Source organism: Neopelma chrysocephalum, unplaced genomic scaffold, assembly GCF_003984885.1.
Source record: "Neopelma chrysocephalum unplaced genomic scaffold, ASM398488v2 Primary Assembly neopelma1_69, whole genome shotgun sequence".
Taxonomy (NCBI): Eukaryota; Metazoa; Chordata; class Aves; order Passeriformes; family Pipridae; genus Neopelma; species Neopelma chrysocephalum.
In genome coordinates, this window is record NW_020897729.1 from 4,597,993 (window position 1) to 4,625,415 (window position 27,423).

The 27,423-nt window shown below is 36.8% G+C and overlaps 1 protein-coding gene across 3 annotated transcripts in view; it reads right to left on the reverse strand.

The window, feature by feature from the left end:
- Positions 1-27,423, reverse strand: part of LOC113968679 — a 279,507-nt gene that overhangs the window by 250,324 nt on the left and 1,760 nt on the right. For all 3 annotated transcript variants that reach the window (XR_003534592.1, XR_003534591.1, XM_027685454.1), the window contains exon 2: positions 750-814. Coding sequence is in view for 1 of the 3 variants with exons in the window: in XM_027685454.1 (XP_027541255.1) it covers positions 750-814 (65 nt within the window). In the remaining 2 variants the exon portion in view is untranslated. The remainder of the gene's footprint in view (positions 1-749; positions 815-27,423) is intronic.

Genomic DNA, 27,423 nt, shown 5'->3' on the forward strand with positions numbered 1-27,423 from the left:
GTATGGTTTCTAAGTGGGTGTCATGACACTGTCCACACATATGCATAAGGAACACAAAACAAATCATATCTCATAGCATTTCACTTAACTTATAACTGAAAGTTGATAGTTCTACATCATTTCCAAGCTTTCTCTTTCAAATAAAAATTTAAAAGCCAATGTGGTTTTACTAGTGCTTCACTAGCAACAATAAAAAGATCTTAGCCAGTAACATTCATCTCCCTCTACCAGAACACAGCACAAGCCAAGGTAAAAATACCACAAGAAGATTTCTTAAAAATAAAAATAAACCCCAGAGTTTCCACTATGAGTGCCTACATTTTTGTAAAATTGTCGGTAATATTTCATATTGTGCAACCAGAAACCTGCTTTTCAAATGCATTTATATCCTGAATCAAAACAGAAGTGGAAAGGGAGAAACATTTTATATTCTAAGCAAGCCTGTAAATATGAAAAGATTAAAATATGGGCTAGGCTTGCTCACATCTTTGCATATGACATGTAAATTAGTATTTATTTCAAAAGCTGTATTATCTTCCACACAGGACAATGCACTTATCTGTATCTCACTAAACTGTTATAGTAAGTAACAGACATGATAAGCATGAAACCACATCAATTTTTCTCATTAATAGATTCATATAGCTGTATAATATTCTTAAAATACTGAATTTGCAGTTAATCAAACATTCTCAGCTTTTCTACATTAATCATAAAATACAAATAACAGAAACAAGGCATAAACTTACTATTTGTTAGGTGTTCACACTGTCCTTTGGTCTTAGTCAGTGGGAAATAATTACCCTTAGGAAATCTGGTAAGCAGAAATACAATAAAAATAAACATTAGCATGCCAAAAAGAACAAATTCAGCTTTCCTGCAAGTATTTTTCCCCATAATACTTCACAGGCAAGGTTAAAAAAAAAAGAAAAAGAACCACAAAAAGCAAAGTTGAAAAAATATATATACACATTTAAAACATAGTCCAGCAGTGTTCAAGGATCCTTGCCTCTCAAACTTTAAAGCAGCACAGACAAATGTTGAGATGCCTATAATAGAACAAAAATCCAAGTTCTCAATCACTAGTTACGCAGTATGTGTCAGTAAGGAAGACAATTTCCAAAATAATGATTAATGTATTATCCAGATTTTTTCCTCTCTCTCTCTCTCTCTCTCTCTTTTCCCCTTCCCATTCAGGTTTTTCTTCTTATAAAATGCACATAGGTTTTTTCTTCCCTGTACCCTGACTCAGGCCTGGCTTTGAAATGCATTTCAATCTCTCAACACAGACTGCTTTCACTGCATTTAGAGTCCCACCAAGGCCCAGCTTTAAAAGCTACTGATTCTTTTTTTCTTTAGCCTTCCTCACAAAGGAAGGGTATTTTGTAAATTACCAGCTCGTTCAGATCAACAAAAGGTACTTTCATAGAAAGCCCCATTTGATTTTGCTCAAATTTGATTACAAGGATGGAGAAAAGGAAAGGAAGTCAAAAAGAAAAACCCCAGATGGCTTTTTCATTCATCTCAGTGAATGAGCTTTATCTGTGCCTTTTGAAACTGTAGCAGTGGAAAAGCATTTCTGTTGGCTTAAAAAACTTGACAAAAATTATTGGTTTGCCATTTCTCATGTAACTGCCATTGGGAACTGGATGAAAAGACTTTTTCATGGGATCGCCTGCTTGGATCAAAATAATGGAGATTAGGTATTTCATTATAAATTACAGTGGGAGATAGAGCAGGCTGTCATATTAATAGCAACCTGCTCATGGCCTTCAATGGTAGCTATTCTCCTAGACAAAGGACCAAGGGGGTTGTCTATTGAACTTGTACTTTAGGCCTGATCAATTTTCTATCATCAAGGCAAAAGGTGAGGTGACTAACAAAAGAATTCACACATGACTGACCTCATAAGCCTATAGATAAAACAGCTTAAAGAAACAAAACACATCCTGAAATTATGGGTGATAAACTGTATAAAGGAAAAAGAAGAAGAGAAATGATAGAAAAAGGGAGAGAAAGAGCACGTGGTCTGTAATTCTCCCTCCCTTCTTAGGTGAATGGACATATTAAAAGCTACTTGTTTTCAGCTGCAGATAATTGCAGCCTTTGCTTTGCCATGTTCTGCCTTAAATCCTTCCATGTACTTTTTCGTCCAAGACTGTTCCAATAATTTCATTCACCAGTAACCACAATACTGAGTTTAATATGGAACTTCCAAGAGCTGTAGCTGCACACAGGATTACACACAACATCATATACAGAAAGGTGTCACACAGGTTATAATCAAATTACAGGAATAGCTGTGATCCTTTGGGTCAGTATCTTTTTATACAAAGCTGTGCTAATTAAGGGAAAGTTGGATATCTGAGTTACATAAGAAGAAGATCTCCCAGAGCCTGAAAGTCTTGACACTTTTTTCTTTCACTAAGATGTCACACAGTTTTATACAGTGTGCAAAACAGCATGTAAAATGTTCATAATATATTTAGGTACCCTTACGCTTGTATTATCTGCATTTCCTTTCCTGTTTCCTCAGAGATGAAGACCCTTCTACAGCATCTGAGATACAGAGGGTGAAATCTTCACTCTCCTGAAGCCAAATACATAACAGCAAGATGTTCATTGATCTGTCAGGATCAACATTTCCTCCAGTTTGCTGTACAGATAGAAACTGAACTAGCCAGAACACTTTTATACACAGAACTATGGTTTCAGATACATCTTAACTCTGTCAGAATTTCCCATGTTAAACTGTTCCTATCCCCTCCATGACATCCACTGAGGCAAAATTGTAGAGGTGTGCAAATATTTGTACTTGAAGGCCTAAACTCAAGCTAAAGTAGCTGAGAATTCCCCTTTCAAACAGCTAACAGCAGCTCAAGTGTAAGTTCACACCAGGGGAGAGAACAGCAGTCTAGACTTTGGTTTCAAGTCCCAGCTACATAACCACCATGAAGTCAGGATACTCCAAGTTTTCTGAGATATTTAGGAATTTCTCCTTGCAGTGATACTGCAGTTACACAGATGAAGCCAGCCCCTGGTCCATGGCACTTTGCCACTTGTCAGCATAGCAGTATTTATGTAAAGACACTGAAATAATCCAGGCTAAAAACAAGCACTTTTTAGAGATGTAAGACTCAGGAACAGAGAGACAGAACACACGGGAGGCTACAAACTGGGTGCAGGGGAGGAACTTCTGAGCCAGAACTTTGCCGCAGAAGCAAATGCGTTGCTGAATTAAAGAGTCCTGCTGAAAACAAACACACATTTTTTATCACACAGGAACATTAAATAACTCATTGTAAACACTTTCTGGAAGTAGAGACAAGATGAAGACACCTAAACAGTAGCAGTATATGTTACGTTTTGGCTGCCAACACAAATAAATTGAGAGTCAGTGACAGAGCACATACCCCCAAATACAGCTCAGATACACATCATACCTGAAATTCATGGAGCCCCAGTGTAATGGTATCTTCCCATTATCCCACAGATGAACTGATCATTACTAAATGATTAGCTATTAATTCCAACTTTACATCCTCTATGAGGGGCTCTGCTGAGCAGTTACAGAGGAAAGAGCTCCTGTAATCATTGTGGATAGCTCTCTGAAAGTATTGTCTCTGTGCTCAGCAGCAGCGACAAAGACAAATTGAGTTTTAAGAGCTATTTGAAAAAAATATAGACCAAGCAGAAAAATACATTTCTTTATAGCATCAACACAGTTTGAGTACCCCATATTAAAAGGCAGGAGCAAGGCAATATACCAAAAAAGGCACATAGGTGTGTGTTATTTCCAAAGAAATAATTAAACAAGCACTGACTACCATGAAGGCATAGACAGATCTGACCCTCAGAACACAACTCATACAGGACATGAGCAATTAGTAATCTCATAATGCACACTGGACAATTATTCAAAAAACAAAGACGGGGTTTTTTTCTGTTTTGCTTTGCTTATTTAAGCAGGAATCCATTCACTCTCCCACCTCCTCCCCATCCCTTATAGCATTGTGGGAAACCTTAATGATAAAGATCCATGACTTTACATTCCACTTCCTATCCTCACCTGCCTACAAGGGACATTACCATTCTACTGCCTGCTGACATTGCTCTTGGAAGCAGGAAGGAACAAGAATCCAACTCCAAATTCAGCTCATGTTCAAACAACAGCACTATTTATTTAAAAGTACTTGCTCTATTTCCCACTCTGGACTTTTCCATATTGACCAAGTATTGTTGCCCAAACAGTTATTCTTTATGCTAAAGGGCAATTTTTGTATTACAAGTCTGGATACTCTTGAACATCTGCTTCTGGGTAAAAGCTCTGGTAACTGGCACAAGGAGGCAGAACTAGTAATATTTGAGATTATTTTTAGACTGAAAAACATGATTGATACAAAATCTGGCTTAATATTTGATAATTGTCAAATAGTAATCCCCTGTAATAACCAGAACTGATATCTCTCAAAGCAGTTTTAATGAGAATTTGTGAATAGCTATTTAATTTTTGAATGATAACATGTGTTAACCAAAATTAAATTTCTCAGGTAAATGAACAAGGCTCTTTCTAAGCTTAACCTCTGCATTCCATGCTCCTGTAAGACTCAATCTGTTTGGACATACTGATTCCAGGGTAAGGACGTCATTGCCAAAGCTACTGAAAATAATTTGGAGAGAGCACTCTGACTAAGAAATGTCCACCCAGGTAATGCAATTATAAAATATGTGTCCACACAGTGGGCCAAGACAATCAAAACCTTGAGAACAATTCCCCTTGTAAAAAAACCCATAAAAGATGTTTCCATTGGCTTTTGCTGGTTTTTCTTTGAGATGTGTTTGGTTTGCTCTCAGCTTTCACATCACAAACTCCTTGTCATGTTTTTCTCTCATTCATCATCTCAGTGCAAGAGACCTGCAGAACAAACAAGGTCTGTTACCCCAATGTCTATCAACTTCCCTAGTTTGCATAGACAGACCCTTTGAACAACATGTCAGCTAACTGCTTATCCCTGTCCCATCAATTCTAAGTAACTGGAAGTAAATGGAATTGAAAGATAATTTGGGTGTTTGAAAGTGCATGTCAAGTTGGGGGTTTGTTGTTGTTGTTGGTTTTGTTGTTGTTGTTGTCTTTCCAAAATTCTTCTTAAATATACTTTCTGAATAATCTTGGAATGTAATTCTTACAGTGTGCTTCAAAGAAGCACAGCAGACATGGCCAGTAGGGCTGATCACAAGGCATTATGCTGAATGAAACATCTTGTTTTCTGATGGAAAAAAATGGACTGCACATATTCTTACATGTTTCTCTGGACTGGGACCCGCATGAGTAACATTCAGAAATGTCTGTTTTCACAATCTCCATCTAGAAAATTGTTTGCCATTAAAATTCAAAGTGCATTCTTGGCAATGAACAACAAAAAACAAACAAACAAATCCCCCCAAACAAAAAAAAAGAAAAGAGAAATCTTTTTTTTCCCGTCAAAGGGGAACACACATTTACAAGACACTTTTTCCAGAGAAGGAAGACAGTAATAATTCTTAATTCTTAACACTAATAATTCTTAGTCCAGCTTAGGGCTGTAGAAGGTTCATTATCAGGCAGGAAGAGAGCTAATATGTGTAAAGAGTCTGTCAGACATCATTAACATTTTAAATCACTGAGGTTGCTAAACTCAGGCAGTATTAATGTTATTTGAGGAAGCAATGCTATTGATCAGAGAAAGCAAAAACATAAGCACGCTTGTTTTTGGCTTCTGACCTCAAAACTATCAATGTCTGCTAAATAATTTCAGGTAGAGGAGACAAATTCATGACACAACACAACCAGAGAGTGCTCTGCCAGTAATTCTCTCCCATTGGTGCAATAAAAGTTCTATTTAAGTGATTTGATTCATTATGATTGCTACACTATGGCATGGAAAATGACTTGCTGGGAAGCCAGTCCCAGAGCACCCAGGATTTTAAGGTGAGCTTGTGGAATGTCACCAGGCACCCAAAGGAAGGCAGTGCAAGTCAAGGGGTGCAAGTGTGCTTTTCTCCAGGCATGGAACTGTACTTAGGAAAAGCCTCCCTCCTCCACGCTCACCCCTCCTCCTTCTTACATGCCACTGTATTGCTTCCACTTTCCTGACTACATTTTTGAAACCACTGTAAATAGGGTGTATATGGTTCAGAGAATATATGAAACACCTGATGCAGATACTCCGGAAAAATATTCCGTTCTAAAAGAGTGGTTTTAGTTCCTTATCTGAAAGATCAAAAAACAACCCTACTCAATGTGGGTATTCAATAATTACAAATTAAAGTATCTTTAAAAAAAAAAAAAAAGAATTTAAAACTTCAAAATGCAAAAAGCTGAATCATACATTTGGATGAAAAAAGCTATTTATGCCACTTGGAGAATATGTTTTATCAGTAAAAACCTATAAGGCAGTGAAAGGAGTATCCAGAGCTCCATTTGACTGTTTTCCCTCAGCTGGGGCAAAGGTACTGGGCATGTTAGGACAAGGTGCTTTTTCATGCTTGATTAAGTTTCAGGAATTGATTTTTTAAGACGTTCTAAATGAAGTCAGATATGCAAATATTGCATGAGAAACTATTAAATTAATTACATTTTTTCATTCATGTATTGCTATGTATAAAATATAGTGGCTTTTTAAGTCAAAAACACTGTATAAGAAGTGATTGATTGAACTGATTAACACCCAGCTTGCAACCTGAACAATACACTAGACTAGGACTTAAATTTTCAGGTAACCACAAAAAGGAAATCATATAAGACAACAGCAAATAAAAGCAATGCATGCAACATTTTAATAAAGCCAGAGATCTGACAAACAAGGTTGCCCAAGACAGACACATGGAAAAAAAAAATCAATAAAAAATTCGATGTGTTTTTTTTCAACAGAAAGGGAAAGAAAGAAACAAGGTGATATCAAATGCTCCAATACAATGGAAAGATATAAATATGGACATAAATATTTTAAATTTTAGTCATCTCAGCTAGAATTTAATTTCTTTATTGCCTTCAAGTATAAGATGCAAACATCTCAAAGTGGAAACCGTCAAATAAGTATAAAAGAATAGCACGTGCATGCAAAGGCAGCATCAGAAAAGTGAATAAATTGAGGTACAATAAGCAAGAGACAAAGAACAAAAAGAAGTTCTATAAATACACTTCAGTGTAAGAGGAGGACCTAGGAAAACTACTGGCTTGGCAGCAGCTTGAAGGCAAAATTAAGCTATTGACATATTGTGCCAAGAAGTCTGAACTGTTTACTGCTTTATTAACAGTGGTTACCTTGAAGGTCAATTGCAATCAACTGGCTCCTGCAATTAAAATCTATTTAAAAAAAATAAAATACAATATGTAGAAAAAAAAGGGAGGGAGGACACAATGCCAGCACAGAGGAAAAGATTAGGAAAAATATGTAGGTCAAATAATTCAAAATTAGCTATGCCATATTACATTTGCCCAAAGTCTTGGAGAATTGGATGAAAATCAGAGCTGTTACTGCTTGAAAGCTGTTATCAGAATTATTTCAGAAAGCACATGATGGATGGACATGGGTACAAAAGCCCTTAGAAGAGAAAAAATGCTGCCTGCCACAAAAGGGGAAGAAAAACTATAGCCTAGTTACTTTATTTTCTTTGCTTTCTCAGTTTGTAAGTAACCTAAAAAAACAAGGAAATTAATAAATGAGCATGAATTGATCAAGAACCAGGCCTAACAAGGTAACAAGCCTTGTAGTATGGAAAATAATTGATGCTGCATTTCATGATTTTAAGAAGATTTTTGGCATCATTGTACAGGACTGTCTCTTGATCTAACCAAGAAACATCATCAAACCAGTATTATTACAGAGTAAATAGCTATAGAAAAAAAATATCCTATAGCTATCAGTGACTCACTGTCTAAAAGGAAAAAGGCATCTAATGGAGCTCTTGGTCAGCCTCGAATCCAGCACTATCCTTTATTTTCATCATTAAGTCAGAAGAGAGACTGCTCCCATAATACTTCACAGAATCACAGAATGTTCTGTGTTGGAAGGGGCCCACAAGGATCATTGAGTCCAACTCCTGTCCCAGCACAGGACATCCCTGGTAATCACACCCTGAGCCTGAGAGCATTTGAAGGCAGGTATAAGCTGGGAAGATCTGTGGGCACACTGGGAGACACGTTTAGAGTCCAAAAAGATCTCGGTAAAAATGGTTTGCAAGAGATGAAGTGTGATTCAAGGACAGGTACATTATTATTCCTCTCAGAAATAATAAACAGCTGAAACATAGGTTTAGACACAGTGCAATAGTTCTGCACTAAAGCAGCTGGATCTGAAGCTAAACCCGAATCTACCAAGCTGTTGCAAATAAAAGCAGGCATCATACTGGAAGCTTCAGAGACAGAATAAAGCATGCAATGAATGCCATCTGAAATTATCTTTTTGCTGTACTTGCTTTTGAGAAGGCTGTAAATGGATTAATGTTTAGTTGTGGACACTGCCTGCAGATTAAAAGATGCAGTTAATTTGAAAAAAGCAGCAGACTAGAAAATAATCTGCAAGAAAAGATTGAAATATTGGACCCTATTCTAGAAAAGATTTCAAAAAAAATCATTATAATGCAACAGAAATATGCACTTGTATTCCAGAAATGGAGACTTGTGTTAGAAAAAAACCTTTGAGTTAAAAAAACCTTTGCAGAGGTAAAGACAGGTGTGCAAGGAAAATAAATAGTCTTGGTTAGCTTTTGAAACTGGTTAGGAAAATGTCTGTCAGGAATGGTTTAGTTATAACAGATTCTGTATTTAGGACAATTTCTTAAGGTTTCTTCCAGACTCTTTCCCACTTATTCTTTAATCTTACAATAATAATAAATCATAAAAGTAGCTGAAAATATAATTTCATCAAATCCTGTTAAAATTATTAAATATGTCAAGATTTAAAGTAACTTTTCCTCAGAACTTTACAAAGCCAGAACACTCTCTAAGCCAAACAGAATCAGTTATGTCCCTGTCACATTTTTCCTCAGAGGAGTAGTAGCAGTTGTAGAGCTTTCTCCTAAACCTTCCTCTTTCCCTTCTAAACCTTCAGGTGCATCAACCAAACATGGAACCTCATTGCATATGCCTCTGAACTTATGAAATGAGAATAAACCTGCTCATATGGGACTACAGCATCAAGTCCAAAAAACCACCACACATAAAAATCTACATCAATAGCCTGAAGGAGGTGTTCCAACACATGAAGATACAATGCTCAGTAATCTTAATACTTGGAAAGTACTAGATAGTAATTAAACAAATCAAATAACCATCCCTCTCTGTCCATGTCAATCTAACACCAACAGTATGGTCACGGTTATCTTTAATTTGACTTCTGTGTTCCAGCCTAACACAAGTGATTTCCACATCCTGACAAGTCCAGCTTCAATTACCATGACAACATGAACATATAATTATATACATGCATTGAAAGCAAATGTAGAGGAATAGAAAGCATCCAGAGGACTTTGTGTTTTTTACCTGCATGCTAAACAAACTCACACCCCCTGACTACAATGTAGGTCTTTACAGGAGTTCATAACAGTCAGCAGAATAGTGAATTAAAATTATTTGAATTCAACAAAATATAAACTAAACAATAAGATTACCTCAAACTTCATTTTGTTCAACTCCATGAGAAAAACATCAAAAAGTTAACAGAAAAAAGTCAGTGGTTTCACCCAGGAATTTATTATAAAAATAAATAATTTGATTAGAATATTTATGCAATGACAAGCACAAGGAGTTTAAAACCTCCTTTTTTGGTAAATATAGCTTTCCTGTATTGGCATAACAACCTTAAAGAATTGTGTCTTCTATATAACGATTTATTTTTAGGACACACTTTCAAAAAAATCCCCAAGTTTTCTTAAATATCATAGCCTAATCACCTCTGTTCCCAGTAACATATTTCAAAAGAGTTGTGAATAATTCTAATTCCAGTCTGTGTGCCCATTCAGTGCTAATTTTTTATCCCTACGATTTTATCAACAAATATTGCAGTTATCAGCTATTATCAGCTGTGGTTGCTCCTGAGGTAAAAAGAAATGTCTTTAGAGCACTGAAGTCATCAATCTCATTTAACCAGGACACTGAAGTTGGTAGCTATGCTGGGCATTAGTTTCAGCTCTTGAGCAGGGAGCAGAAGTTTATTACTGTACTTCTGAGAAATCAGTCCAATTCATCTTTATGTCAGTGCAATTTCCATCACTGACATCTACTTTTTTTTGTTTTGTTTTTCTTTTCTTTTTTTTTTTTTTGGATGCAGGAAAAAAATATTTTTGCTGTAAAATGTCAAAGTGAAATGGAGATATAACTTCAGAACTATAGGAGCGGTCATTGACAATTTTCCCTGAAGAGAGCACCCACCTTTTCCCAGGACACAGAACCTTTCACCATCACAAGCTCTGTCTTTGTCAGCATGTGGAATTTGTCCACTGCTCCCAGAATCTGGAGATCAGAAGCTCCTTGTCAGTAACATGTAACTCTCACCGGCACACGGCAGCAGCTTTGATATTCCTGCTTTCCCAAACTGTTGTCCTAAAGCAGCTTGGGCAGATAACAAACTTAAACCAGAAATAGGAAATAGCACTCACCTCACTGATTTCAAAGAGCAGCACTTACATTATTGAATGGATAAGACTATTCATATGCCTTACTTGTCCAAATGAATAGAATGAATATCTTTGAATGTCTTTCAGAACAGGATAGAGAAAAGAAAATCTCACACAGGTATGAAAACATTAAACAAGCACTTCCCCTAGGGGAAAAAAGAAGACAGGAGACTCTGAGTTCATTTAAATGAATGACAGTAACTCTCCTAGACCTTTAATGGGAGCAAGATTTTATCTGAGATGAGAACCAAAGAGACAGAGTGAGGTAAGGTAAGAAAAAGGGAAGTTATTTCTGATAGTAAAGACTAAAAATAGACTTCATCCAGTCCTGCTGTGACTAAACAAGTGTCTTTAGTGAAAGACAGTAGAAAGACTGGGAATTCACTGAGAGTGCCTCTGTGACAATGTACGTCACCACAGACTAGTTAACCCACACTAAGCCTCCACTACTCCCAACAACCCAGTAGGAGATCCTATGGAAGTTCTTCAAGGGAATCACTTCAAGCCTCCAAAGCACTAAAACCAATGGCTCTGCTACCAAGGTAGGGGGTCTCTCAACATGTAGCCTTGGAGCAGCAAGAAAGCTGTGCAGACATTTGGGAACAAACTGCACTTTTCCCTTCATGTGGTAGCCAGGAAATTAGTTATTTCTGTTCCAATTTGGCTGTATAAACCCAAATAACCCAATATCAATATGCCATATTCACCAAATTTGGTAGGTAAGACCACTCAACCAGGCAAAATATTCAAACCATAAATCAGGTTGTTAAAGGACTAAAAATTAAAAAGAGAGGATTAAGAAAAGTTTCCAAATGCTAAAAAGGACACGAAGTTTTGTAAGCAAAGAACCAAGGTAACAGTCAAATTTCTTAAACAAATTAGCAACCAAAAAGCTATAACATTGTTCAAACCTTCTGATAAAGTTAGGTAGATCTGTAATACAAGATAACAAGGTCTAAGTCTTAAAGAAACTGTTTCTGCCATGGGTGAGGCTGAGGTAAGTAGCATGCATTTCTATTAGAACCTACTTTTAAATATAGTTTTTTCACCTGTATATAGTGGCTAACATTAACAAGGGTTTATTTAGATAGGAATGTTCAGTTTAAAACCCCAAAAATTAAATTAGCTGAAGAGTATCTTTCTTGGGAAGTCCATTGAGGATAACACTTAAAAAGGGTTCTGCAACTATAGGTTTAACTGTTTGCAGATCCTTTGGAAAGTTCTTGGATTACCCAACCAAACATAATTCTTTAAGCTTGCAGACTCTGAAAAGGCAGCATTACAATAGGCTTCCTTTTGAAATCGGGAACTAAATTTGGTGTTTATAAAGCACTCCAAAATGGATCCACCCAAACCACTCTATGATCACTAATATCAAAGGAAACCCAACTTACACACTGAGATTCCTCCCAAAAGAGTCTAGGAGGAAATACTGATTAAGGCACAGCACAGTTCTGAATGCACACAGGAACTGAACTAAGTTAGCTTTACAGAAACAAAAACCCCAACATATTAAAATGCATATGAACATATATAAGATTTTATTAAAAAAACCTTCACTTCTGAATTCAATTTAAATATGTGAACAGAACAAACCAAGCCAGCACCACTTTCAGCTCTACACAGGATCCTGCAGGACGAGGTTTAGCATCTGTTTTAGCTGGATTGGTGTGGCTGAGAGCAATTAACTGATTCCAGCTGGCAGGAGCTGTGACAGAGGAAGAACAGGAGGTTATCTCTTGTGCTTTTCACTGCTTCCCCCCCCCAGTAGTTCTGCAGGTTTCAGGGATAACAAAGCTATGTTCGTAGTGCACCAATTTAGTTTTAGCCCCGAGTTCCAGTCTTGAAATATGTCACATGTGAAAGTGCTTTTCTTCCTTCCCACTGGCACTGGTCATTTCCCATGTCCTCTGTATCAAAATCCCAGCCAAAGAATGGCAGTAGGGTCTGACAAAGAAATTGCAAGGTTTGCTTCCTTTCATCTTTTTCCACAGATTTTTTTTTTTGTTATTACTATTTTTTCTACGGTAAATTATAAATTTCTATCCTTAGTATTCCTGTGAATCTTGAGCATCTTCCAAATACTTTCACAGCATATATTAAAGAAATAACATATGGGGATGGTTGTATTTATAGCAGAGTTTCAGTCATTATCATTCAGCTCTAATTTCTCCACAAAGGCTGTGTTAACGTTTCTTTGAAGAGTTTCATCACATTAATGAATTCAAAAGATTTTGCTATTTTTTAAGTGGTGACAGGAACAGCAGTTTGACATCAGAATAATGAATTTAACCAGCTTTCTGATTACCATGCCAAATTTTACATCCCCTGGGCACCTGAGGTAATGTCTATTCTTATCCCATAATCTATAAAGCTTCAGCTACTTCTGTTATTGCTTTTTTATGAGTAAGCTTTTGATCTCCAGCAGATTCCTGCATAGTAAAAGAGGCACAGAGGTATTTTCCTTGCATGAAGAATTCAAGGGTCAAGAATAGGCAAAGAAATGTTTGATCTGATGACCTTATGCACAACACGGTTCTAAATTTTTTCAAGTGCATATAATTAAACTCTTAAGGTTGGACAGGAAGTTGGACAAACACTTGTAATTAAAGGCAAGGTGCTTCTATCTAAAGCACTGAGACAGGGAAAATAGAATCATAGAATATGCCAAGTTGGAAGGGACCCCCAAGGATCAATGAAACCAACTCCTGCCCGTGCATGGGAGAGCCCCAGGAATTCCACCGTGTGCCTGACAGTGTTGTCCAAACATTTCCTGAACTCTGCCAGGCTTAGTGCTGTGACCACTGCCCTGGGGAGCCTGTTCCAGTGCCCAACGGGTGAAGAAACTTTTCCTAATGTCCAGCCTAAACCTTCCCTGGACACAGTTTCATGCCATCCCCACGGGTTCTGCCACTGGTCACCACAGAGAAGACATCAGCGCCTGCCCCGCCGCTCCTTCGTGAGGAAGCTGCAGATCCCAAGGAGGTTTCCCCTCAGTCTCCCCTTCTCCAGGTTGAACAGAGCAAGTGACCTCCACCACTCCTTGTACAGTTTCCCCTCTTTCAAAGACTTTGGGAATTACCCTTTTTCCTGGTCTCCTTACAGTATCACTGGGACAGTACCTCCTCACAGTGTCAACAGGATTACTACATTCCCGAAGCTGGTTCTCCTTCTTCCATATCCCAGCTTTCAGAACAAGTGTTAGATTAGAAAAGCAGTTCCTACTTTTCATTTTAGGAAACGAGGAGCCAGGACCATCTGTACTGGGTTTTAAGGGTGAGGTGTGGGCAGGAGGGGCCATGGGGATTTTTCCCACCAGCCCCACATTGGCCACACCTCAGGGCACTATCCTGCAGAAATGTGTTGAAGAACAGGTAAAACGCTGCCCAGAGGGGTTTTCCTCATAGGACTGAGGGAAAAGAGGTTGAGAAACAGCCCTGCCAGTGATAATGGAGCATGATTATGCTGTGGGCATCAGGGCAGGGACTCTCCTGCAGTCCCTGTGGACACTGTAATAGGGCAGGTTTTCCTCTTGCATATCACACAGGATCAGACACCTACACTGCACACTTGGTACCTAAACAGTGTTCTCAGGCAGGGTTTGGCTGTACCTTTGGACAATTTTAATGGGATAATGTATTCAAAGGTTTTCACCATTTTCTATGCAGTGACAAAATCAGCAGATTGCTTGATGTCATAACAGATAATTTAACCAGCTTCTGATCAATCATTTGTAAAAGTTTATATTCACTGGGAATTTAAATTTGCTTGTCAGAGACCTCTAGTAATTTTCTCATGCTGTCAAAAAGGTGTCTTGAATGGAAAAATGTTTAGGTAAAATTGCATTTGGCAAATGTATTAGATCAGCATTGCCAAGAAAACTTGGCACCATTGCATGTGTAGTGGGGAGGGGGGTTTGTGGTCCCTTCATGACAGCTTCACTCTGCTGCTCCTTCCCCTATCACAGCCTGGGTCCTTCCCACAGGCTGCACCTCTTCAAGAACAGCTCTTCATGGGTCCTCTGCAGCCTGCAGTTCTTCGGGACAAATCTGGTCCAGAACAGACTCTCTTATGGGCCACAGTTCACTCAGGGAACAGCCAACTGCTGGATATTCCCTGAATGTACCTCCCAAGTCTTAAACAGAAAAAATGAGAATGTATATTTAGCTGCTGTTGAAAAGCAAGGTTCTTTATTTTACGCCATCCTTCTCCACTACTCTGAGACAGAATTTTATAACATACAGACCTAGTAGATTATGGTCTTAAGTAAATCCCACAAAAGAACAATGTGGAAGAGTATAAAGACAGCTTGCCAGGACATTTATCTCTTCCACTTAAGCTTAGAAACACAGAATAAGTATATATATATAGTCTCCCAAAAGGCTGAAAATAGTAATAGGCAATCCCAGTGGCTTGAGATGCTGTCTACAGATGGTGTGCTCTTGTTCTGAAAATCAGTTAGGGAGGAGAAGGGTCTTTTTGTTCACTGGGTTGGGATTCAGTTGAGACTCTTTAATAAGGAACACTGAAACAGAACTTGACTTTCTCTTGTGCACTAGGTACAGGAATTTCTGGATGAAACCACAGTACATATCATCACCTGAAAAAAAAGACATCTCAGAATGGTTCAGTACAGTAAGTGAAGACAGATCAGGATAAATAGCAGGACCATTTCTGACAACTGGGAAGAAATCAGTAAAGTGTACTTCCCTACTCAAGTGTGGCTCCCTACAATGTGTAGACAGAGTTTTGGCAATTGATATTTTAACAAAAATATGTTATAGATGGGATTATACACCTCACATAGTAAATTACCTCAGCAAATACTTTTTTTTTATCTGTGCGAAAACATAACCTCAAATGTATGCACTTCATTATCTAGCTAGAAGTTTAGGCACTGCAGTTTTGAGATATACCGAGAACAAATTGGATGAAATAGGAAAAATATTAAAATGTTATACTTGTTGGATGCATGGGAAGTTGTAATAATGCATATAAGTAATTTTTAAACATAACATTTAAGAAGATGCAGGTATACTCAATTAGCATAGTCCACTGAATACACAGAGGTTCTAGTCCTGAGCCCTATCCTCACTTCTCCATAAATCCTTTCTTGCCTCAGAGAAGATGCACGAAGATCCATAAAATTATTTTAGGTACCTTGGTCATCATATCTGTGATCTGAAAAGACATGGAAGGATTTATCTTTAATCTAAATATATTTCTACAAAACAGTTAAGTATTTGTTACTTATATGAAGTACAAACATGGCCTGCATCCTATTTTCTAGTTCAGCATGTCACAAAAAACAAATGGCCAGAAGTTCTTCCCTCTGCATATAGAAACAGTTTGCTGCATGTGATTCATCTCAGCCCCCTCATTACAGAGAACCTTGTCACCATAGGATTGTGAGTATAAGAACAATAAAAGAAATTGAGAATTCTCAGTGTTTTCTTCAATGAGATGATGGGCTGTGAAAGGTACTGGACCGACAGCTCTGAGAGGTGAAGTCCTCTCCTGGATTGCTACAGTAGAGAGAAGAGCGATGGAATTTCCTCTGCACCCTCCCGGGTGTGTGATTTATCCCTGACCTTGAGAAGTGCCTGTTTCATCATTCCCCTCTCCACTGAAGCTGCTCCCAGGAACGGAACCTTTTCATCAGGGAGAAGACTGAGAAAGAGCATCAGCTCCTTGCAGCCCAGAGCACACACAGGAATTGCTCTTCTGTGCGTGGCTGATCCTCCCCTCTGTGAGCAGCACCGGCATTGTCACTGATGTATTTTGTACAGCTGCAGGCTCACGTTTTCACCGGTTGAAAGGACAAAAATTAAAACCTTCTTCTAAAAGTTAAAGCAATAAAGAACCTACACCAAGAAATACCTGATCATTTAAGGACTTATATGTTCATACTGGGAATGAGGTATGCTCTTCACAGATGCATATTTTTGCTATTTTTAATACAGGAAAATGTATGGGACATTTAGTTCTGTTTTCCTCATTAGAAATGTATGGCACTGCACTGTTCCAATGTTTGATAGAATATCTGGGGGAAAAAATCCCTACCCCAGGCTGTCGGTGCTTTGCTGCACAACTGAAAAAGTATTAATTATGGAAGGAGAAAAAAACAGCTGGAATGGATACAAACAAGTTACGTGTAAATTTGTTGAACAGATTACTCTATTGTTCAACAACAATGAACAATTTTCATCTTAGAAAAAACAATTCCAGTATTAAAAACAGAATCTATACATATTATAAAGGGAGGTTTAACAATATATAACAAGTGGAATCCAGTCAAAATTCTCATTTGATAGTAACTGTCACACAAGAAATAAGCATGAAATATTTCTGTGTATATTCAATCTTTTAATTCAGAAGAGATAAGGGTGAAGAGGGCGAATACTTTCAAACATTAGTGATGAAAATAGAAGATGAAAGGGAAACAAGAAGCAAGAGGAAAGGAGGCAGAAAAGTTAGATTTTTTTAAAACCCTGCGTTAAATTTAAATTATATCTATATTCTGAGAGACAATAACACTGTGATATGAAATTTATCATGTGAAATGTCTACATACACTTCTAAAACCTTTACTTAAAGACTTTTGAAGTGGCATCTTTGAATTTAGATGGGCATGGACAAAACTGAAGTAAAGGTTTTCTGGGTGCCATTTTATAACTGCAGGTGAAATTCATACTCAGTGTGACTGCAAAACAAAAAGCAGGCAATGCTTGCTCTAGGAAATCTTAATGGGATTTTTAGTCATAGTCTTGTTGTGGAAAATGTTCTGAATAACGGTATTTGATATTCAGTGTCTCCTGCAAACTGCCAGTGGTGGAATTTCCCTTCCTGAAAGTATGTATTTGATATCTGGGCTTCTTTCCCCTACAATCCCCCCGCTCATTTATATGTGTGTGGTTTTCCTTTTAACCCCCCACCCCTTTTTAATGTAAATAAAACTCTGGGAAAAAAAAAGAGAAACAGAATATCACAGGATGTGAAGATGCCATTCTGGGAACTAGCAAGCAGTCTCAAGAGTAAAAGAAGCCAAGTGATCTTTCAAGTGGGCTATTACTGTAGTTGTGGGAGCAGAATAATGAAACTGAACAGAATAATTGGCCTAAATATCTGGTTAGAGGGCTGGTACAGAGAAAAGAGCATGAAAGGCTCCACTAAAACCACAGAAAGGTGGGTGTTCCTGCAATCAGCACAGAAAAAAAGCATTGGAGAAGTCTGTAAACTAAAGAAGAGGGGGAGGGGAACCACTGGAAAGAAATCCAAGCAGGGAGGGGGGAAATGCCCACTAAATCTGAAAGTCTAGAGGAAAAGAAAGCAGTTGATTGTATTTGCTGACATTCCAAGGATGGCAGTTGGGAAACAGCAATCAGAGGAGGAGCAGCATCAGGAGGTACACACTGTAAGAGAAATATGGGTGGCTCTTGATATATATGTAGGAACACTTTTATGTATTTTTAAAACAAAGACACAACTTGTATTATATATATATATAAAAGAAGAACTTCAAATATCACTGCAAAGAGAAAAATAAACAACCATCCTCTCTAAACTGGTCATTTCCATCATCTGAAGACTTATCAAATAATTTCTGAATAGAAAAGCAGTGAAGTCAGCAGTATACTCAGATATTATGATCAACCATGTCAACATTTACATTATAAAACATCAAAAGATGTATGATCCAGTTTTACCATGCTATATATCTGTATATCAGAGATTCTTGCAGTGATTGAGGTGAAAGATTAAGATACCAGCATTTTCTACACCCTTACTATGTACTTCTGAAAGTAACTCTATAAGTTACCATAAACAGTCCAAACCCAAACATATCCTATTTTCAGTTCTGATGACAGAAACACACAATGCAGCTGATATTCCTGTTAATGAATGATTATTAAAATGACAGTATCAATAGGTGATAATTAGAATTACATCATACTTTCCAAAAACTATAGCAAGGCATATTCTGTGTAAATAGCATTCCCAATTTCAAGTGACAAAGCAGAAAAGAAGTTGCTTTTCATCGTCTGGTTTGTATTAGAATTCCATAAATAATATACAGATCAAGATCCATTAGCAGGACTACTAATGCAAGGGGCATGTGGGTGCTGAGGACCTCAATACATGTCCCAAAAAAAGAGGAAAACTACTGTAAGGTTCAAGCTTTTCCTAACAATTCAGCAAAACTGGTTCATTTCAACTTCAAAATGTCCAGATGATATTTTGAAACAGCTAAAGGAAAGTGATTAAAAACCAAAATTATGTGATAATGTCACAAATACCGAGAAAGAAATCTATTTCTAGGTAAATATGCAAAAGATACTGAAAGAGATAATATCTTTAGTAGACCAGCTGTTATGATTGGGAGCAAAAGATGTTTTGTTTTGGGGCACAAAAGCCTTCGTGTAAAGCACACATGTGTTCCTGAAGGCACCTCAATTTCTTTTAATTTTGACAATAAAAGACATCACTGCTTCACTTACATCAATAGCTGATCACAGTTACAACAGTGCTACCGCATTAAAACACTGAGGGATCAAGCAGCTCAGAATGGACTGGTTAATACAGATTTATTGTAAAGAAAACTAATTGCAAAGAGAAAGACCTTGATGTCTGAGGAGTAAAGAAATTATATAGCAAAGAAGTTGAGATCATGTGTTTTCAGAATATTCTTGGGTCAGATTTATTTATTTTATTCAATTGCTGCTGTGGATTGCATGTAAGTCCTGCATTTGTTTGGGCAATCCTACCATCTTACATTCATCTTTCACTCTATTATATCCATAGTATCCTGAAGAAACTACCACATCCTGTATCTCTCATTTTTTATGCAGAGAAACTATGAAAGAAAGAAAAAAAAGAGAAATCCCAGCACCATTAAAATTGCAGGTCTATCTCTGACTTAAATGGAACAGAACCTCCACCTGAGAGAGTTGTTCAAGGTCATATATAAATATTGTGCTATAGCAAAGAACTGCACATTCCTTTCAGAGTACCCAGAGACCCCATTCGTATCTGAGCTTATCTTCTTTTTCATAGCTAATGGCTCCCCTAAAAAGCCTTCTGGTAATACCTTTGTTTTAGTTACTTTGATGAGAAGAAAAACAAACAAACAAAACTGAGCAATAACCTGCTCTATAGCTCTGTCACACCCTACATTCATGAATTCTCTTGTTAAGGGATTCTACTTCCCTCCCAGAACTGCTGAGGGTTTCAAATGATAAAGCAGCTCAGCAAAAGTAATTTCTTGTAATAGAACTGGAGGAGCTGGGGCTTGGTACTGTTTTGCTTCACTTTTCCAATGGGGCTAATTCATAATCCACCTTGTAAAAATAAGGCAAAAGCTTGGTATGAAAAGACTGCATAAAGTAACAAAAATTATTAATAGGTGTACATTCAGAATTCTGAGCAATGGCTCTTGGTTTCTTTTTTAAAGTTCAAACCTTCTTAAAAATTACTAACTCCCAGAAAATTGAAACCTGGTGGTGCTAAGGTTTCACATCACTTTGACACCAGATAACTTGTACTTAATCTAAAAATCTCCTGTTTATGTCTACGGGGGTTGCATTATTGGCTATTTACCCTTAGGCAGTGGTAAAACCAGGACCATTGGGAAGGTACCATTGGAAGGTCACCTTCTGTGGAAAAGTGACACGACCTGGATAAGCTGATACTTCTGCAGAAAACCAAATACTATTGAAATTCCAAGCATGCATAAACAGGGCATTTTTAGAAAGATGCTTCCCACATGAGGTTACAATTTAATTTTTTTGAGGGGTAGAATTTCTAGTGAAAATACAGCAAATCCCATGCTTTTAGGCTTAGTCATGAAAGGAAACAAAATTGAGGTGTATAGTGATTAAAAGGTCATTGGTAGTTTCAGTTACAACATTTCTTTATGCTCATACACAAACACTGGAGAAAAAGAAATCACAGATTGAGAGTGCTATTGTGTTATTTCTTAGTTTGCAATTTACCAACTTCTTATATAAGAGCAGTCCTGGAGAGCAGTCTGGAAAAACAGGAAAGTGTTTCATAGAACTGTTATATAAAATTTCTGAATAGGATACTGTAAATAATTAAACCAAATGAAAGAACTGGGGGATCTTTTGGCAGGTATTAAACATAAAAAGAACAGTGATTGGCCTCTGTCCTTTTTTTAAAAAAAAAAACAACAATAAAAACAAAGACACTGACAGTGACTACAGAATCTCAGAATTTTTGTAGGGCTTTTACTAATATAAGTTCTAAAGATAAACTGTACTATGTGTTAAAGGTCTTTTCCAACCAAAATGATTCTATGATTCCAATACATAAAAAAGAAATTAGGAAGAGTTATGTAATTCTTGTTTAGTACCTGTCCCCAAATCTTCATTCGCAAAGCCTAGCCATGACCTGTCTTAAAAGGACAGTTCATTATGGTATTTCAATGCCACTAGTTTTCAGTTTTAGCTTCAGAGATCCATATATATGTATCTGTGCCTCAAAATGAATGTTTCAATAAAAATTATCACTTTGTTTCAGGGAAAATTTTATTAAAGATCCGTTTAAAACCAAGTTATCTCTGACAACTTAGTGCAATACAATAAGCTGGAACATAAAGGAGATACTCAAATACATTTTAAAAATTAAGAAGCTTCTACCTGGCTAAATCAAGTTATTGCATTCATCAGAAATCAGTTGTTATCCACCATCACAAAGCAGATTTGTCTTCCTGATCCTTCAGAAACTACTAATATTGAAAATCATCCTTGTAAACAAAAATCAAGAACTTCCTCACGGGACTTTTTGTCAGGGTTAATTTAGTTTGGAATCCTTTTTGCAAAACTCTTGTAAAACTTTTACTGGCTAAGCAAATCATGCAGAAAGTTGCTCCAAAGAGTTGTAAACCAAACCCATCTCTGGTCAAAACCTCTCAGTTACTATCAGATGTTTCCTGAGCAGGGAATCTGGCCCACATCTCTGCTTACCCTCACATACAAGGTTTCCTAAAACCCCAGCTTCACTATCATAAGAACACCTTTTCCACAGAGTACAGTTACTATGGAAGTGATGGTCTCACCTTATATCCAGACCCATTCCCACAGTATTTCTGCATTTCCAGGGTGGGAACAGGGGAAGATCAGTACTTCAGCTGCAGACCAATATAAGTAACATTGCTTTGTAACTCAGGACATAACATAAACAGCAAAATGTAGGCAAAATGTTCTTTATAACTTCCCAATAACTTGAAGTTATTGTAGCTTTAGAGCAGAAGCATCTGAAGGTGTCTGAGGAACACCAGTGATGACATCCCCACCACAACTAAAATCCCAACATCTCCATTATTGCAAACATTCTGCAGTCAAAACACAGTGGGAAGCAAGTAGAGGTTTTGGATGTTTTAATCTGCTGCACACTCACTGCTAGGGACTCTCCCTGTTTCAGGGCAGGTGGGGGAAATACATCTTCTATTCTAAAAGCCTAGATAAAACATTTATTTTAATTGGAGATAAGGGTTGGGTTTCATGCTTCCTCACAAAAGCATAAGCCTTTCTAGTTATTTCAAACATCATTTAAAAGTCATCTCTCATTTTCGAAACTCTTCATTTACTTTTTTTTTGCTGTCACATAATCAGTTGATCCCAAATTGTTCCTTTCTCTATTACAGAATCTTCAGGAATTTTTCTCTCTGCGACTCAGAAGACTTCTCTGCACCTTTTTCCTTTTCAAACAACTTGCTTGTACGTCTCCATAATTCTTGCTTCACTGACTCCATAATTACAAATCTTATCTGAAAATAATTCTCTTTCCTAATATTTTTCTTAGCTCTCTTAGTGAGAAGATGGTTGTGCTGACCATTATGCACAATTCTTTTTCCTGTTGTATCTAACTCTACTATGTTTGGAAATCCAGTATGTAAAAAAAATCTATGAAGAAAAGTGTCGGCTGTGCATACAGGAATGGGATGTGCAAATTATGGGAATTACAAACAAAAGAGCAAGATTACAGGGGAATCACTGGTAGTTATAGGGGAATATTAAGGTACTTAAGACCACAAGTCTCCATTAGACCTCAATAGGATTTGTATTCCTAAAACTCTTCATGGGCTTTTGTTTTGTTTTGTTTTAAATACTACAACTAGTAATAAACAAACAGCACTCATCACTATAGTTTTACTCAAAATTCATCATTAAGATTCAGCACCTTGAAGTACAATAGTGTTATAAGAAAATATTCACAACAGAAACTCTGGTAATGTACGCTAAAAAATACATAGAAAGAACTGAAACTTCTGAATCTACTGAAGTTTATAATTAATTACAGACAACAACAAAAGATTCTCTCTGACCATATAGTAACACTGTCTTCCTATTTTCCCTTTTATTTTCCTTCCATAACACAGTTGTGGTGTTACTTTTCCTTAAGAGTAATTTTGGTTTGCAGCTTTGTTTTGATTTGGTTTTAAAACTGCTCTAAGCAGTTTAAAGACATGAAAGAAACCATGAGTGGCACTTTGGATTCAAAAGAAATAAATCATAAAGCAGAATTTCATAACATTTTATACACACTGAGAACACTCAGAAATTAACTACAAGGATATATACATGTCAATAATATTATCTCTTCTAAGTATACAAGATCATCTAGAAATCTGTGAAGTCTCCTAACAAACAATTCAGGTATATTGTACTGTACCTATCTCTAGCATGGCTCAGTTACCCTAAAAAATCTCATTAACTTCTGTTCATTTTCAGCTAAGACTCCAGTGCAATTCTTTCACATAACACAAATTTTTTGTTTTCAAATCCTCTATGGGAAACCTTAACCTTGATTGCACCTACGTTTCTATGTGCAGAGTGCCACGCTCCATGGATTTGGCAGCCTTGCATACACAAGAGTCTGTTAGCTCTGTAATTAATTTTATGTCTATGAAAGCATAAATACGTATGGGTACACATTTTATCATCTGTTTCTTTCCTTTAATGAAGACTGTGATTCCATGAGATGAGGGAAGAAAATTCTCTTTTCTGCTGACTCACTGTAACAGCAGTAGAGATTCAGATCAGTGGTTGAAGTGATGCTGAAAAAAAATTGGCTGCTTGTCTCTATTTTGCGCAGTACTAAATATTGTATCAACATGCACTACTGAAAATACTCAAAATTTCACCTCTGAAATAAAAAAAGTACAAGTGCTTATAACCTCTGCTGCTTTTGAAGCTTTCACACTACTAGAATATTGATAGTGAGGCTATCTGGAGTTTAAACCCATTAGTAGAGTGAATTAAGCATATCAAGGGAAATCCTTTTCAAGAAAAGTGGGCAATTGGCAACATTTTAAAGAAAAATAATCATCATCATCATAATCCCTAATTAGAGATAAACAACCAAGGAGAAACACGTATAGCATTTCACAGGAAAGTTTTGGTGATGCTCTGCTTTCACTGTTAAGGTTTTGGACTCCACTTGCCAAACATTGTTTGATTAAGGACTAAGGGTTGTTGATGGTCTCTTTCATTCTCTTTTTCAGAACGACAGGAATTCATTTAGTCCAAATCGTTTTGCATTTCCAGCAACGTAGAGAACCCTGCAAATAGTGTGAGTTTCTACTTAACCTACTAACAAATGCAGCCAGTAGCAGAATGAGACACTAAACTGAAGACTGACAAATTCCACTATTTTTTCCAGTTCCAAGTCACGTTCCAAAGCAGATTGGAGCTGATGTAGACAAACTCCTTTCAACTCAGTATCTTTTTTTACAGAATTTTTTCAATTTGCCAATGCCATGCATTATTGCCATGTACTAATTTTGCAGGTCTATGCTTAAAACTATGTTTCTATCAGCTCATTCTAAGCACAGTCACTCATTTTATAGTGCATACAGTTATATTTCTACAATGTATTTTAGTGTATGGCAGCTAATGATGCTGCCTCTTCACTTAAATCCAAATATACTGTTGAGTTGCATTCTAAGTCATTACGGTATTATCAAACACCTCAAAGATAAAAATGCATTTCTATTTCCCAAATAAGTTGCATCTGAAAATAATAAGAGTTTGGCATTGAATGCAATTGTTTTGATAATTTAATCTAGAAATTTCAACGCTTACTAGTCCTGACAAAATTTTAAAAGGCACTTTTTGTTCATTTGTCCATCCCCCATCTTGCACTCTAGTATTCAGTCAGATTGTTGTGAGACATCTGTAAAAATTATCTGCAGTCTCTCTACTGCCATAACACAGACAATCCACCAGGTCCCTTCATGAACTGCAGAAACAAAAGACACCTCTCCATGCTGCACACCAGTGTGCATTTTTGCATGTGTGAAAAGGCATTCAGCAGAGTTGCAGTGAGTGGTATTTCTGCTGCCATTTGATGGACAGTCTGATCCTGGTTGGTTACTGTAAAATATAATCTGAAATAGAGGTTTAGAACTATGGCATACTTTTAACTTCCTGACATACGCAGCACAGTCTGCTGTTGAGGAATTTTCCTCTCTCCAAAGTGATGAGCAGACAAGGCAACACTAATGCTACTCACGCTTTGCTCAGTGGGAGGTAATGCAAAACCAGCACAGGAGCAAATATCATATTAATAGTGTGGAGCTTCTTTTCCCTTCCCTCTCCCATCTCAGTACAGAGTTGGAAAGTGCTAACATACAGGACAGACTATGTTCTTCTTCAAGCAAAAGCAATGAAGAGAAATCACTTGGTAAGTAATCTCTAGGAGAACAGAATTTACTGAAGGTAAATAACTGACCTCCGTAAGCAGTGCGGTGCTGAGCAGCTACAGCCAGGGATAGAACCTGTCACAGCAACAAATTCATCTCTCAGTTGTACAGGTGTCACTGAGGGTCCTCTAAATTCACAGCTGGTGTTTCTCTAGCTCTATAGTGACGATATCAACATATCAGTTCATTGATGCTGCACTTATTATGATGCTCTTATTAAATATGGGTATATTTAGCATCAAATACAGAGACAACAGAAAGTACTCTATACTTAGTGACATACAAAACACAGTAAATTATTTCCCCAAATGGAATAGTTGCAAGTTTAAAGCATCTCTTTCTTTGAATACACTTGATAAAACAGTGTTACAAAGGACGCACACATTTTAATTACTCAAAAACATATAAATGAAGTGTTACGGAGATAGATTAAGTAGGTATGGGAATTTAATTACTCAGGATATCTTTAGAGACTTCCATTCATGATATTTCTTAATTTTTAAACCAAAAAAATTCTCACCATATACCTATATGTCTATATCTAACATAGGTTGTCTTTGATTCCAAAGGCTGTATTAGTGACACAGCATAAATTAAAAGCAAATATTGTGAAGTATATAGAGCTCCAGAGTTCACAGCAAAATCATCCTTGTTTTTATAAATGTTATTGGTAGACTGCAAGTCCAAACTCAAACACATCATTAACAGGCTATTACAGTTCAAACAGCAATAATATATGACAAACAACCCCTTTACTGTATTATGAACTGATTCTCTTTTTCTTGAAAACGAATGCTGGTGTGATGCACATAACATATATGCTTCCCCCAGAAAGGAGACAGTTCAGAACCACAAAGTTTGAATGCAAAAATATGCCAAATGCATTTTCTGGGTACCTGATTTACAGAAATTAATGTATAAAAGGAGTCTTACTAATTACTGAGAAAGCAACATGCAATCAGTGCATGTCCAGTTATGCAAAGGACAATGGGAAATACAGACCTGCAGAGAACAGTCCCTAAACCCAACTGACCCAGCACATTTAATGTTTTCTATCCCATGTTGTTTGCATGTACTTTCTTTCACTAACTTCTATTAAAATGCCTGCTCAGTTAGCCTACCTGTAGCTGAAGCAGTTCTTACCTTCCTCGGATTTTGTACTGTAAATCAAGATAATTTTCACTTGCAAAACAATTAAAAAAAAATAAATAAAAAAGCTGTCAGCACACCTGCATGTTCCCATCACATTTATGATAAATAGGAATTACAAAAATGCAGGAAGCAGTAGAGTATGATGATGTAATCCTAGCCAGAAGAGAAAATAGGTCATTACTGTTATTTAACCTAATAATGAGTATACTTCTGCCCTCCTCAATCAATAAATAAAACAAATAAAATTCTCTTAAAATCACTCCAGCCTTAGGTGCAGCTGTAAAAATATCTGTGGCTCCCAAATACGCGTATGTGTGTACTCGTGTGTGCATTGACAAGAAACTATTTTATCACCCATAAGCTTGAGAGATTTACAGTAATGCTTGTGGAGTAAACAGAATAAATTGTGATATGCCAAGAAGTAGATGTAGAGCATTTAAAAATCAGACTATGTCAATATTCTCCAAGACTATGAGTCTGTTTTAACTTCTGTAATTCTAATAAAAAAGCAAAAGTTATGGTTTTATCAGCTTAAAGATACTAGAACTTCAGTGTGCATTTTTTCTCTATCAGTAAATAGAGCAATTAAAATACAATGGTGACTCAGTGACATGTCATCTACAGATGCATCCATCTATTAATGTAATGCGTCTGATTCAGAAACTCTCCCATCTTAATTTTCCCTAACTCTTCTAATTAATGTAAAAATCAGTATTTTTATTAGTTCTGTTAGTGTTAATAGAGATACATTTAGAATATTTACAAAATGAAATCAGAATCTCTAATTAAAACATGGAAGCATTATACACAACTCTGAAACAATACGACTGTTTGTTGTATTCTTTTACCTTAGTGATCTGTGTTCATCCATCTGTATAGACTGGACAAAA